This window comes from Quercus suber, unplaced genomic scaffold (genome assembly GCF_002906115.3).
Source record: "Quercus suber isolate HL8 unplaced genomic scaffold, Cork oak 2.0 scaffold_313, whole genome shotgun sequence".
In the NCBI taxonomy this organism is placed as follows: domain Eukaryota; kingdom Viridiplantae; phylum Streptophyta; class Magnoliopsida; order Fagales; family Fagaceae; genus Quercus; species Quercus suber.
The window spans coordinates 439,424-454,919 of NW_027069769.1; the positions used below are offsets into that span (position 1 = coordinate 439,424).

The window sequence follows — 15,496 nt, forward strand, 5'->3', positions numbered from 1 at the left end:
TTTGTTGGTATAGGGGTGTGTTTTGGTGATAAGGCAAAAACTTGTTGTGTGGAAGATACCTAGTGAGAATTTCTTATATACTGAGATTGCTAGATATGAGAAATAAGAGAAATTAAGATAAGAGTAACAAGTAACCTTTTTTTTTCCTCAAAATACTATTTTATCCCATTTTCTAGATAGGATATTTGTATCTCTTTTTAGTGGATAAGACTAAATAAAAATCCACGTTGGCTTTCTGTGAATCGGTGCAACTATGCAAGGATTTTAATCTTAAGATTATAATAAAAAATTTTAAGACAATAATATTAAAGATTTCCTCGGTCCCTTGGATTATAAAGTATCATATCACCCCTTGGATTATAAAGTATCATATCACTAGGTTTCTAGTAAGTTAAATAAAAACCTACGATAATATATAGTAGGATCAAAGTTTTTTTTTTTTTTTTCTCTTTTAATTATTGGCAGGAATATATTAATTTAGAATAAGTCTTGTGCCACATAAAGTGGCACAACAAATGCCACAACTCGCCCATGTGGGATGTTGTAATTGGTGGAGTGGTGTCTCCACATAGATCCACTACCATCCTTCCACCAACCACAACTCGTCACATGGCCAAATTGTGGCATTTGTTGTGCCACTTTATGTGACACTAGACTTATTCATTAATTTGTTGTGACTACGACAATAATATTTGTAGTTATCATTTCTTTTCCTTCCATGCGATTGCTGTCAAAGGAAGACACTTGCAAAGTTGCAATTTCAAACGAAGGATAAATTCATATCCATGGTCCTCTTTTCCTTTTATCTGATCTTTTTCTTTTTTGGCTGAACTTTTGCTTTTCTTTTCATCCTTAGCCATAACTTAAGTTGATTTCTTTTCATACATGCGTCTCACTATTTGAAGTGAAAACATGAAAATACATTTAAAAATACTTACTAAAGAAAGACAGAAATCATGAAAATATTTTGCTTTCGCGAGGTTGGGAAAAACTTGAAAAAATGAGCATAAGAGGGGGAATTCTTTGAGCTTGTATCTTTTGCTTCTTCATTTAATTATTTACTATTAAAAACCTTATAACTTAATTGACACTTCTTCATATATAAAGTATTTGAACATTAAAGGGAAAAAAGTTCAAATTCTTATTAATATAAGAGATATTTAGGATTATAAATATATTAATAGACAAAAGTTTTCGAGAAGGAGCAGCTCACGTTCGAATCTAATATAATTGTGCCTAACAAAGAATATTCATGAGCATGATTATCATTAACTCTTCACAAATTAATCATTAATCCACTTTTTCTTCGGTTTGTGCCTTTTAATTTTCGGTAAAAAATGACTTCTTAAATTCTTAATTCTTATCTTATATTTAATGACCCAAGCGATATAGCTTTAAATAAAATATATAACATGAGCATATTTTTTTGCTTACTTGTAGAGCTAACTAAGAAAACACGTGTAGGCCGAAAGCACTTGCCTACAATCTCATTAGTTTTATCACTTTATATGAGTAATGCTAGAGAGTAAAAAAAAAACCTTGCATATCTAGCAGTCCACATACGCACCTTGAATCCTTGATACTTTAAAAAGGCTTGCATTTGTAGCAATCCACGTACACCTCTTGATCATCTGCTATGTTAAACTGATAGGAATAAAATAATTCAAACCTTAAACAGTTTTATGCATTATTATGAGGAAAAAGTAAGATTTTGCATATAAAATAATTTAAGTGATCTTATTATATAGTATATTAGTAACACTAGATTCTAGTCTAGCCCCCAAATAACTTTGGAAAAAGAAAATTATTGAGGGGATATTTTGTGGAAAGGATCCTAATCAAAATTGTCCAAAGATAAGTGGAAAGTTAGATTCCACTGCCCAACAATCTGGCCAAACTCAAAAGCAATTCCTAAGTGCTACTCAAGATCTTATCTGCCTTCTGTCGGTAAAGATAAAATGACCATATAATTGCTTATTGGTATGACCATATATATATATATATATATGTGGACCAAATTGGACTGACTTGGACCGAATAGAACCCAATGACCAAAGTAGATAAAATAGAACCGAATGGACCAAATAAAACTAAATTGGATCGAATAGGATCAAAGTAGACAAAATAAGACTGAAATAGAGAGAATAGGACCGAATTGGAACAAATAAAACCAAATGGACCGAATAGGACCAAAGTAAACCGAATTAAAAAAAATGAACCGAATAGGGCTGAAGTGGACTAAATAGGACCAAAGTAGACCGAATAGAAAGAAATGATGGAAGTGGACCGAATAAGACTAATGTAGACCTAAGTGGACCAAATTAGACCGAATAAAAATAAGTGGACCAAATAGGATGAAAGTAGACTGAATAGAAACGAATGGACCGAAGTGAACTGATTAGGACCAAATTTGACAAAATAGAAATAAATGGACCGAATAGGAATGAAGTGGACCAAATTAAATTGACTAAATATAACCAAAGTGGACTAAATTAGAGCGAATAAGATCGAATTGGACCAAATATGACCAAAGTAGACCGAATAGCCAAACTGGACTGAATAAGACCAAAGTGAACGGAATAGGATTAAATGGACCAAGTAAGACCAAAGTGGACGAAATAAGATCAAATGGACCGAATAGGACCAATGTGGACCGAATAAGACCAAAGTAGACCAAATTGACAAAATAGGACCAATGTGGACCAAATAGGACCGAAGTGCATACACTAATTTTGAAATTCAACATTTATACTATACTAGTATGTAACCTGTGCTTACCTACTGGAAAGATGAACTGTAGCGGTGCTATTGATGTTAGCTTAGGTTATAAAACATATAGAATATTAGTTCGACCAAGACATTTGGAGATATTAAAATAGTTTTTTCTTGCAATTTTCATGATATTGGCTACGCCAAGTTTCTCATTACACTGTTGTTATGTATATAATTTTGAAAATCACTATTGGATACTACATATACAATTTCAATTCACAATCATTGTTCGTGAAATTATACTAAATACAACACAAAAATAAAATAATAAACTAATCCAATAGTATCTCCTAAATTGAATGGGAATAAGTGTATGGGTTCGTTCAGCTCAATTACAACTTGTTATGTTCAAGATCCTAGCATACAAAATATCTAAACAGAATTAATATAAAATATATATATGTTCATTAGTTCAGAGAAAAAATAACAGTAAAAATATAAATAATTTCATTTGTATGGAAAGCTAACAAAAGTGAAATTCAATTTTGAATCTAATTAAATTTTCTCTAAGTATTATTTATATATATATATTTATATATTTATATAATTTAATTTTTATGGTTTATTTATATAACACGTTGTACAAAATTAAACTCTAATTTTTTTTTTTTTTTTTTGTTGAAAAGAAATTAAACTCTAATTGAATTCCAATTTTTAGAATGAATTAATTAACTTGGCATAAAAATTTAAAATTTTATATTAGATGGGACATATGATGCAAAATTAGACTTTAATTTAATTCCAGTTTAAAATCTAATTAAAATTTTTCCAAGTTTTACCTTTTTTTTTTTTTTTTAATAAGAAATACTCTCATTTTATTAAGTAGTGAAACAATAAATAGCATCTTGCAAACTGAAGATGCAAGGAAAGGTGGACACTCTTTCATCCAAGTTACAAAACAGTCAATATTCTTCGCAAAAGCATCTAAAGTATGAGCTAGTCTATTTCCTTGTTGCCTCACGTGGGATGATTGGAAAGTACGGAATGTAGGAAGTCTTGAACAGAAACCTGAGACCACGGTAAAGATAGAGACCGAGATGTTCGTGGGGTTCTCCATAGCATGGAAAACCAGCATGGAATCTGCCTCGAAGATGACATCTTTGACTCCTATGCCCCATGTAAAAATAGTGGCTTCATCCATTGCTTTTGCTTCTGCCTCTAGAGGATCCAATGGGAGAGGGAGGCGTTTGCTTAAGGCTATGACAACAGATCCAAGGTGGTCCCTAATAATCACACTAACGCCGATCATGCTAAACTAAGAGAAGACTACAGCATCTACATTGACCTTGTACCAGGGAAACACAGGTGGGACCCAATGGCCATCCATGGCTTCTTTGAGCTGAGTGGGCTGTAGGTGTGCAAGTTGAAAGTCATGTAAAATGGAGTGAGCTCGTCTCAGAATTGCTTGCGGAGTTTGTCTTGCTTCACCCAGGCGGGTTTTGTTTCAGTTGAACCATGCACTCCATGCTATTATGACTACCAGTTCGATAAGTGTGGTGTCCATGTGCTGTTTGAAGAGTAGATACCAGATGAAGTCCATGAAAGACCTATGAATGATCCCAATTCTCTCCAGTGGTATGTCCGAGAGGGTCCAAAGTTCCTTAGCAACATTGCATTCCCAAAATAAATGTCCAACCGTTTCTGGTGCTAGTGTGCAAGCCTCACAGGTGGGGTCGTCAATAACCCGTCTATGGTAGAGGTTGGCTTTTGTGGGAAGTATGTTGTTGCATGCTTTCCACGTAAAATTTTTTATCTTGTTGGGTATGTGCAAATTCCAAATGTGGCGCCAAAACTGGGCTTGCTCATTGCTCTGAGATGTCTCAGCTGAGGTAGAAAGCTGGTGATGGTCCTTGCAACTTTGTATGCACTGTTGACAATGAAACGCCCCTGATGAGTGAAGGCCCAAATCATGCGGTCCTTTGGCTTGTGGCAGCTCAGAGGAATGCTTAGGATGGATGTGGCATCTTCATGGAAGAAAACCTAGTTGATCAAGTTTAGATTCCACTCACCACTTTTTTGGTCCATGAGAGAATTCACTGTAGTATTTACAAGCAGTAAGGTCGGGGGTGTGAGGACACGAAAGATGGAGGGTCTTGGCAGCCAATGATTCGTCCACACTCCAATGAACTTGCTGTCTCCTACCTGCCAGCGGTAGCCCGATTGCACAACAGACTATATATTATAAATTATCTATTCATATATAGATTATAGATTATAGATAGATATAAATTCCCTAGCTACTAGTGCTACTCGCTGTCAAAAGTTGCATATTGAATATCCTCGTTAACATTCAATAATGATCACACAGACCCCACTTACTAATTTTGAATCTAGCAAGATATTGAGGATAAACTTAGAAAGAGAAAGAAAAGAGAGTTGCAAACTAATAAATTTTAGAATTTTAGGATCAATTTGAAACTAATGAAACTATAGAATTCAATTTATCCATACTTTAATGAAGTTAGATGCAGACTAATAAATAGAGTGACTCAATTTGGGCTTCCGAAGACTTATATTAGGCCCAATGTAAAAAGGGTCCTGTAATCCTTCCATTCTCTAACGCGCTCAAATTTTTTGTTATCAAACACAAACAAACACCAACCAAAATACTCTCACTCGCTCACTCACTCAACTCACTCATTACTGTTCCGTTTCTCTTTCGGAGCCAAATCCAATATCCACATGGAGCCCCAAAAACCCGAACCCTTTGTAGGGCCCACAAACCCGCTTCTCTCACTCTCCACCTTCATCCACCAACACTGCCTCCGCCTCGGCGCCGACATCGCCGCTCGCTTCGACGACACCAAGAGACTCGCCGGAACCATAGCCGCCGCGCACTGGCCACCGCCAAACAGGCGTGTCCGCCCGGCGCATCGTCCGCCTCTTCCGTTCGCTTCGATTTCGCAGCCGAAGCAAGCCGTAGCCGCCGGATTGAGCTCCGAACACGTGGCCAAAACCCTAGCCGGCACGGCGGTGTACACGGTCAGCAATTCGAACAATGAGTTCGTGCTCATCTCCGATCCTAATGGCGTTAAGTCCATTGGCTTGCTTTGCTTTCGCCAGGAAGACGCCGAGGCCTTCCTTGCTCAAGTTCAGTAATTTTCTCTCTCTCTCCCTCTCTCTCTCTCTCTCTTTCTTCTGTTTGTTTCCCGAGAAAATAAAATTGGAAATTTGTGTGTTATTTTACTTTACGGTGGTGAATTTTCAGGTTAGGACGCGAAAGAGACAATTACGCAGTGAGGCAAAGGTGGTTCCAATTACACTTGACCAGGTAGTGTATTCCTTTGGAGTTTGATTCATTGTTCAATTCTATTCTGTAATGTAACTCAAATTTCTTTTTCTACAAGTTATAGGTGTATTTGTTAAAGGTTGAAGGAATTGCATTTCGGTTTTTGCCTGATCCAGTTCAAATAAAGAATGCACTAGAGGTTAGTTTTTTTCTCTATTGGGTCTATTATGTTTAGAAGTTTGAGGCATATCAGCAACTTGTTTTTTGATTGAGAAGAAATTGAATGTAGTTCAAGTGCAACATGTAAAAAGGAATAAATAAGTTTATAAGTCCATTTTAAAAAATCGAAATTACACCATCTTAAGTTTTGGGTGAACTGTCCATTGTTGTCTACAGAATTGTAAGAATCGCAATATGTGATGCAACATCGTTTTACTAGATTTTTCAGCATCTACATAGACAGCAATGGATGGAAGTGCCAACTTTACAAGAATGTGAAGATTTAACGGGCAAAATGACCCCCAAAAAAAAAATGATAATTCACCTCATGCGTTAATAACAGCAAGGTGAAGGGTGAGTTTGTGGGTTCAAGACGCACTGGGTGCATGCATAATTACCAACTATAAACTAAATGAATTAAAAAGTGGGGTGTCAATACCAACCAAAAAAAAAAAATGTAGGAGTCAAAAACCATATAGAAGGATGTTGTGAGAGAAATCATAATTTCTTTTTATGAATGCGCTGTATAATTGTATGCCATTATTGTATAATTATATTCAGCTAACCTTTAAGATTGACTCGCAATTATGTGTCATATATAATAGATCAAATCTGCTGATGGGAGGAGCGGGTTTGATGGAGTTCCTGTTTTTCAGGTTTGTTAATCTACTTTGGAATCTAATGCCCAATTGTAAAAGCAGAAATACATTAGAATGAGTGCTTAAGTAACACCGGCTCTTTTATGCATCATATGAATGGCTTTCATATTTGTGTCCACTACTCAAATGAAATACTTTGGAGAGAAAGGAACTGAAATGAAGGAGAAAATAAGAAGAAGAAATCAAGATTTAAATAACATTTTTGTTCTGAGTGCTGGTTGGTTTTTTGTCTCAGCCTTGCCTTCCATATTTTCAAATAGATTCATCTATAGTTAAACAAGTAAGATGGATGTTTTTTAGTATTATTACATTAACAATGTCTATCATATACAAAATTATTGACTACATATAAAATTTCTATACTCTGGAGACTACCTTACTAAATGGAACCTACACATGCCAAATCAGTAGAACACTAAAACTGTAGCATGGCTGTTCTCAGCCTTTGCACTAGTGCTAGGGATCATTTAAGTGACCAAATTTTCTTGCATGAGTGTGTTGGTGGGAGAAAATTTTGGGTCTTAGTTGTTCTTCCTCAGTTTTTTCTAATTATCTGCCTGTGTCTACAGTCAGACCTTCTGGTTGTGAAGAAGAAAAACAAGCGTTACTGCCCTGTGTATTTTACAAAGGTTGGTTGGGCCCATTGAGCTCCTTGGTTATGCTGTTGTGTTGTAAGATGCAGATATGAGTACATGATTTACAAGTAGCTGTCCTTCGTTTGTTTGTATACAGGAGGATATAGAAAAAGAACTGTCAAAGGTCTCTAGGGCATCAAGAGGAGCAGCACTTTCCCAACATATTATGGTATGACATCCCACCTTTCTTTTGCCTCTCTTCTCCTATAGAACTATTTATGGCGTTAATGGGAATGTTTTTTTCCTGAAAACATATGAAATAATAATGTGAAATACCTTTCTGAAACTTAAAAGAAAATTTCAATGTATTCCAAGTCATCCTTCATTTTTCTGTCTTTGTAAGTTGTAACATGCTCCAATTTTAGCACCTTTTCCGAGTTTACCAACATAATCACACTTCATTCTTTTACTCTGTTTTGGGTACCAACAGACATGGCTGTTTTCATTTGTCCTGAATTGGTTTTGTTCCAATAATTGTGTTGTGCAAGAATCCAATTTATAGTTGGTGACAGGTCACAGGAATAACTTGCTGGCTTTGATTTGAAAGTTGCCTTTATTCCAACTGGTGATTTGTGCAAAAAGTAGGTTAAGGTTTCCAATTATTTGCAAATCTTTGGCCCAGATTTCATGAAATATTGGACAATAAATTATTGTTTGCTAGTTTATAACTCAGTAACTCACCAAGTATTTACAAATATTAATGTTCATTTTCAACTTAATGAAGTTTTATGAATTCCGCATTGATTTTGGGGCCTGGAGCATTTTGGGAATGTCTTTTACAAAGTTGGGGTATTGATATCAGGATGATCATATGATAATAGATCACTGACATAAAGGGCAAGTTTTACAGTTTGATCCTCTGACTCTGTTAAGATTTTAATATTCAGGGTAAAACCAAATAAATGTTCAAATTTTCTACATGAAATCCACAGTTATTGGAGAAGTTATTTGCTTGAAGCTCTTATTAGTCTCTACTTTATAAAGGTTCCTTACATTATCAAAAATAAATAAATAAATAATAATGGATATGGGATGCAACATAAGTTTATAGATTAAAAATCAAGCTCTCCTATACCAAAGAGAGAAAATGGATAAAAGGAGAAATTGCATTGGGGGAAATAAATAAAAATTATTTACTTATCAAAAAATTAAAATAAAAACTATTTCCCTGCTGTATATTTCAGCAATTGCAACAAGGCAATAGTGCCTTTAGCTCATATTTCTACACAGTATATAATTCATATTTTGTGATTTACTACTCACATTTCCACCAACAATGCAATGTTGATTTTTGGTACTTATTCTTTTACATTATTGTATTCTATTTACTTGATTAAAATGACCTCAACAGGTTGGTAGCTTGGAAGATGTTTTGAGAAAAATGGAGGTAACAAGACATTTCCTATGGAAATTGAATGCTTACTTTTTTAGAAAAAACTAGAATTAAATAGTAATACTGAATTGGTGCCCGACTGATGCAGGTGAGTGAAAAGAACTTGGGTTGGGAAGATCTGATTTTTATTCCACCTGGCAAGAGCCACTCTCAACACATTCAAGAAGTGCTTAAAGCGAGATGAATGTGATGTGTGACTTCAACTGACCATTTGTGAACACATTGCAAGTTTTCAGGTTCATAATAAAGCAGGTCAGCCATTATGTCTATCAGTAACCCCTCTGTTTGGCATGTGTGTATTTCAAGTTAACAAATTAAGTTCCTTGACATGCGGATAATGGTTTGTAGGAGATCAAAGCTACAAAGTGGGTATCCATTCAAAAAATTATGAGAATGGAACAGCTAACATGAGATCCAGTAAAGGAGGTCAGGGAAATCACAATGCTTACACTCAAATTATGGAACTGGTTGTAGTCTATGTGTACAGTTTTGTCATATTGGAATGGATGGCCATCGAACATGACTACTGTGTTGTGTGGTGACCCTTATGTCATTGAAGACATTGAGTAAGAGGGCTTAGCTAATATTTAATAATGAACCGAATGACTAGTATTACAATGGTTTTGCTGTTTGACAATGACATAAATATCCAGTCAGGCTTGCCCTGTGCCAAGCTGCATTTCCTTTAAATGGAATAGTATTTTCACATCAGTTATCATGTTGCCAAAACTTACATATTTTTGCATCTGGCAACTGCCCAGCATGTGATACATCAAACTAATATACTTTTAATGCTAATGAGGCGGGAAGTGAGAGTAGCGGATTGCTCAAAGTGGCTTAAAAGATGTTCCCTGTTTTGCTTAATGAACATGGCTCATATTAAGGAAGCCAGATTTCCATGTCACATGGCAGCATAGATGCTCAATTTGCTTATTATGGTGCTGAACAGAGAGCTTGGCAGCTTGCAATGAGATGACCACTTCAAGTATTGTCAATTCTCACTCGAGGGATATCAAGGATCAATATTATTTAACTCCTTAGGATGGGCCCTGTGTTACCTGAACCCTCATTCATGTCAGAAATTTACTACACAGGTTGTTCACTAACTATAGGCCCAAATAGAAGAAAAAGCGTAAAAGATGCACTTTTTTCCGCATGGTACTTGTGGATACATACATGCATTCACTTTTTAGTTCGTCAATGTCACGAGGCTGACCACCAAGAACACCATTGTGATAGTTTACCATAACTTGGGCAAAATTTCGTGCAAAACATGATTTAGAAATCATTTTGGGTGAGTTGTTTCATGTAATGAATTGAAATCTAACCTAAAATGAAAATCATATCAATAATGAATAAAGATCAGCAAAAGGAAGAAATGATTAGAAAATTAAGATATTGGTGAAGAGACACAATTTCCTAACGAATAAAAACGACATTTCCTTGCGTGTATGAAGTTGACGGGGCAACCAAATAGTTGTTGGAGGGTCGCTTAGCTTCTTCCTTCTAGATTCCTAGCATACGCACATAAAGTTTCTCGAGAAAGTTTCACCTTTCTACCTATGCTCTATCCTCAAACTAATCGATTGACAATTGCCTAGATTCATAAAAAAATGGATTAAAAAAAAAGGCAGAATATAGATGAAACATTCAGCCAAAAAAAAACACATTATTGATCAAGTACATTTTTTTTTTAAAAAAAATTTATATTGACATATAAAAATAAAACATTATAGGGGTTGGTAGAAGGTAGTGTGGGAGAAAGGTGCAAGGTTATGAGGGTAGAATTGGACTTCAAATGATTGTCTAGAAATAAAAATGTGCAAAGTTATATTTTACTCAATTACTCCCAACTTTTTTTTGTCTTAAAGTAAAGAAAACTAACAGGAACACACATGGAGCTCTATAAATGGTCTAGACTTTCTTAATTTGAGATTTACTCTAGTATCACTCTCTAAGCTCTCTAACCACTGCCTCCAAATTCTTCATTCAATCCTAATCATAATAATAATAATAATCAGCACCTACATTTTTAATGTGAAAGTGGAGCAAATACTTAGATATATATATAAACAGGGTCCCCTTCGAAGGAGTTGAAAGAATTTGAATAAACTGATGGAAGGACTTAGTCTTCAAAAGCTTATGAAGGCCACTCCTTCAAAGGCTTTGGTTAAGATCAATTTGGTCTTCCTTGCTTTATTTCTGGTTGTTTACGCAGCTCTTCTTCTCCGGCCAAATTCTTCACTCTATTTCGAGAATGCTGGCTCGCTTGTTAGGTGTTCATTGCGTGAGTGCCATCACAAGGTAAGGTGAGCCTGCACAAGTTTTTCTTCTCTTTCCCCCATTCATCTGCATTTTAAAACCATGAGAAAGCAAACATGATTTTTATTTTTATTTTTATTTTTTGTAATTTTTCTGCCTCATCTATTGGCATCATGAGATAGTAAAGTTGTGTTTCATTTGAAATTTTAAATGATGTAACACTCTTTATGCTCTTCATTTCACTTGAAGCAAAGAGGATCTTATTCCTTGTAATAATACATTATCATTTTGTTAGAGATTTTTTTTCCTTTCTTTTCTCAGACTCTTTGTTTTTTTTGGATGACCCATTTGGTTGAACTTGAATTTTTAGGCGGACACTCTTAAAATGAAGGTGGTGTTGGAGGAGACTCAAGCCAATTCACCAAAGCCCAAGGAAAACCTGAGTGAGCTAGAAATGCCAAACTTCTTGAATAAAATGGGGAAAGGAATGAAGATTGGAATGGTCAATATGGATGACAGAGATGTGAGTAAATGGAGCACACACAGTGAAACTATACCAATCAAATTTGAAAGGGTCTCAGAGTTATTTGAATGGAAAGACTTGTTCCCTGAATGGATAGATGAAGAGGAAGACACAGATGTGGCAACATGTCCCGAGATACCAATGCCAGATTATAGAATCTATGACAATTTGGACATGATAGTGGCTATACTGCCATGCAAGTTTCCAGAAGAGGGTTGGGCAAGAGAGGTGTTCAGACTCCAAGTTCATCTTATTGTGGCAAATTTGGCTGTAAAGAAAGGAAAGAAGGATTGGTATAGTAGGACAAAGGTTGGGCTATTGAGCAAGTGTAGGCCAATGATGGAGCTGTTTAGATGTGAGGATTTGGTAAAACAAGAAGGTGATTGGTGGTTTTTTGAGCCAGAGATGGGGAGGTTGGAGCAGAAAGTTTCATTGCCTATTGGGTCTTGCAAATTGGCTTTACCCCTTTGGGGACAAGGTACGTAAAAGGCTTCAAGTCCTTGTTTGAGTTTGTTTCAATTATGGTTTTCCAAGTTTCTTTTGCTCTATACCTGCATTACATATATCATATATGTCACAATAAAATTAGTCATAGCATATGCAAAAACTTTGAGGTATAAAAATAAAAAAATAAAAAATAAAAAAATTCGCGCCAGATAGGGGTCGAACCTATGACCTTCTGCTTAGGAAACAGACGCTCTATCCACTGAGCTACAGGCGCTTTCTCTTGCAAGAGTACGCTACCAATTCTACAAGAATATAAGAAATAACAGAGTCATTTGGCTGTAAATTAACGGAAGTCAAAAGCATCTCTATGCTTTTTTTGGTTTTCTGGTCTCATTTTTTATGTGATTTGGGTAGGTATTAGCTATTAATTGCGGTTGGTTGGCCGAAAAATTGATGTGGACAAATTAAAGAACAAACAAAATTAGTTGATTGCTTTGATGATATCTTTTTGGCTGGGTTGGTTGTGCTTTAGCTGTGTTTCTAAGAAACCTTCATACTTCTTTTAGATGCCGAAAAAGTAGCTTTCATGAAATGTACATTCTCTTTTAAGATTGGGAGACATCTTTTGCTGACATTTTCTTTCAATATAGCTTAGAAATCAAGGAATCTGAAATTTTTTTCAAATTCCCTATCCTCAAATTCACCGTCACATTTTTTTACCCCTAATGAAGAAGTCCGATCTAAATAGTTCATAATAGCATATCCTCTAAATAACTTTTGAATTAACATTTCTTCTAGATGATATAAAATTATGTCCATAAATGATGACATGAATCTTTCATCATTAACATTAGACAAATTGACTCGGCCAAAGAAAACAAAAAACAAAAAAGGAGAGAGAGAGAGAGAGAGACACTGGTCAATCAAGTCATTATTAATTTATTTTTTATAGATAAAAATTATTAATTATTTTTTAATGCATCATTTCCATACCTACATGGCTACTTCACACAAACATAATTGTGAAAAAAATTCCATACTCAATAATAAATGTGTTTTTTCATACTCAAATTTTAACTATAAAATTCTCACAAAAATTATAAAGTACATTTAGTAACATATAACATTATTCTTAGAGTAATGTATCAAAAACACCCATGTATAAAACATAATATATCATAGTCTTGTATCTCCTTTTTATATTTCACTTTATACTTCATAAATTAAAATGAAGCATAATATATTTATTCGATTTGTAAAACTACAATACTACTTGTTTTGATGTTTAATCGATGAAAAAAATCATTAATTCACAGGTATCCACGAAATCTATGACCTCTCCAAGATCCAAAGCTCTACAATAACACCAAAAAAAGAAGCCTATGCCACAGTTCTTCATTCCACAGAAGCCTACGTTTGTGGTGCCATAACCTTAGCCCAAAGCCTCATCAAAACCGGAACCAAGCGTGACCTACTCATGCTCATAGACAACTCCATCTCTATACCCAAACGCAATGCCCTCGTCGCTGCCGGGTGGACTCTTCGAATCATCGAACGTATCAGAAACCCTAGAGCTGAAAATGGCACGTACAATGAGTACAACTACAGCAAGTTCCGACTTTGGCAACTCACTGACTATGACAAAGTCATATTCATCGATTCAGACATCCTCGTACTACGCAACCTCGACTTGTTATTCCATTTTCCTCAAATGACAGCCACTGGGAACGATGTTTCGATCTTCAATTCCGGCATCATGGTCATCGAGCCTTCGAATTGCACGTTTCGAGTTTTCATAGACCGTACAAGGGACATAATTTCGTACAATGGTGGTGACCAAGGTTTCCTTAACGAGGTCTTCGTGTGGTGGCATCGTTTGCCGAGGAGAGTGAACTACTTGAAGAACTTTTGGGCTAACACAACGTTGGAAGCAACCGTGAAGAACCATTTGTTTGGAGCTGACCCACCACAAGTTTATTCTATACATTATTTAGGGTTGAAGCCATGGCTTTGTTACAGGGACTATGATTGTAACTGGGACATTGGGGACCAACGTGTTTATGCAAGCGATGTGGCACACCAAAGGTGGTGGAAATTTCACGATGATATGGATGAAGGGTTGCAAAAGTTTTGTGGATTAACGGAACGAAGGAGGATTGAGTTGGATTGGGATAGAATGAAAGCTAGAAAGATGGGTTTGGCTGATAAGCATTGGGGGATTAAAATTACAGATCCTAGACGGAAGCATTTGGTTACATAGAATTTTGTAATAATTCTCTCTCATTTTTATTTTTTTTATTTGATTTTCCTTTTTTGTTTCACTTAATTTATGTGTGAATAGATTGTCACGAGAGAATGCATACGAGACATTGGGAGTTCTTAGTCGTTATATTTATTTTTGCGGGGATATATGGCATTTTATACTCTCTCTCTCTCTCTCTCTCTCTCTCTCTCTATTTTCTTTAACTTTTGTTCTAGAAATATTCCTAGCCCCAAGGTTCATGTCTTAAGCTAGGTGCAATATTAGTCATCTTATGTCATAAATTTGGGATTTTTAGGGAAAAAAAAATCCAGTACTTTGTATTTTATACTCGTGCAAAATGAGGCATACAATTAAAAAATGCTCAATTTTCCACAACTTTTGGAAGACAATGCCATTTTGTAATTAAAATAAATTCTTGTGTCTTCACGGTTTCACGCTAGTGGCTATGTCGTGTTGAGATAAGTATACATTAGAATACCCATCATGGACCCACATAACCAACTTAATATCATTATTTTGTTGAGTTTGTAATAAGTACGAATCATTTCAATTTGTTCAATAAACACATATGGGTTAACACATAGACAACCTATTTCAATCCATTAAAAAAATCATAAAATAAATGATTTGTTAATATAACTATCAAAAGTTTTTAATTATTTAGCTTTATGTATAAAATTCAAATTCATGTTTGACAAAAATGATATTTATTCATGTGGATCAAGTCATTTTGGATTGATTACAAGTTAAATAAGCTAATATGGAATTAATCCGCTTATTAATCATATCAAAATGGGACAACATGTTTTGATACAAGAATTTTATACTACACACTAATTCGCTTTAAAAAAATGTGTCGTGTTTGTGAGTCGTGTCAAATAGCTCAAATATTTTCATTCTTGCCAAAAATTTAAGTAACTATACAATTCAAATTTTAACATTTGATTTGACGCGGATATACCAAAATCCTTGCAACTCAATGACATGCCATCCCATCCGATCTCTCTCATCGAGAAAACTTGATTTTAAATTCTTACTCTCACTTGTTGTAAGAAAAAAGATAAACATTTGATGCAATTTGGGTAAGATCAAGT

General features: G+C 35.1%; 2 protein-coding genes and 1 non-coding gene across 4 annotated transcripts; 2 read left to right on the top strand and 1 right to left on the bottom strand.

The window, feature by feature from the left end:
• Positions 1–5,320: 5,320 nt before the first annotated feature.
• LOC136071445 (protein TIC 22, chloroplastic-like) lies at positions 5,321–9,618 on the top strand. The gene is made up of 9 exons (XM_065782754.1): positions 5,321–5,862; positions 5,981–6,043; positions 6,126–6,200; positions 6,826–6,876; positions 7,449–7,508; positions 7,612–7,683; positions 8,866–8,901; positions 8,996–9,159; positions 9,256–9,618. The coding sequence occupies exons 1-8, from the start codon at positions 5,455–5,457 to the stop codon at positions 9,089–9,091; spliced, it is 861 nt and encodes a 286-aa protein (XP_065638826.1). The 5' UTR covers positions 5,321–5,454; the 3' UTR covers positions 9,092–9,159; positions 9,256–9,618.
• Positions 9,619–10,830: 1,212 nt separating this feature from the next.
• Positions 10,831–14,562, top strand: LOC112024124 (UDP-glucuronate:xylan alpha-glucuronosyltransferase 2-like). Of its 2 annotated transcripts, none has more exons than XM_065782752.1 (3): positions 10,831–11,211; positions 11,540–12,170; positions 13,456–14,562. In XM_065782752.1, exons 1-3 carry the CDS (start codon positions 11,023–11,025, stop codon positions 14,397–14,399), a joined length of 1,764 nt encoding a protein of 587 aa, XP_065638824.1. In that variant the 5' UTR covers positions 10,831–11,022; the 3' UTR covers positions 14,400–14,562. The 2 variants fall into 2 exon arrangements, with proteins under 2 accessions (XP_065638824.1, XP_065638825.1); XM_065782753.1 differs by having other exon boundaries at positions 11,101–11,216.
• TRNAR-CCU (transfer RNA arginine (anticodon CCU)) lies at positions 12,341–12,413 on the bottom strand. Its single transcript has one exon. It is a non-coding gene; the product is annotated as a tRNA-Arg (tRNA).
• Positions 14,563–15,496: the final 934 nt, after the last annotated feature.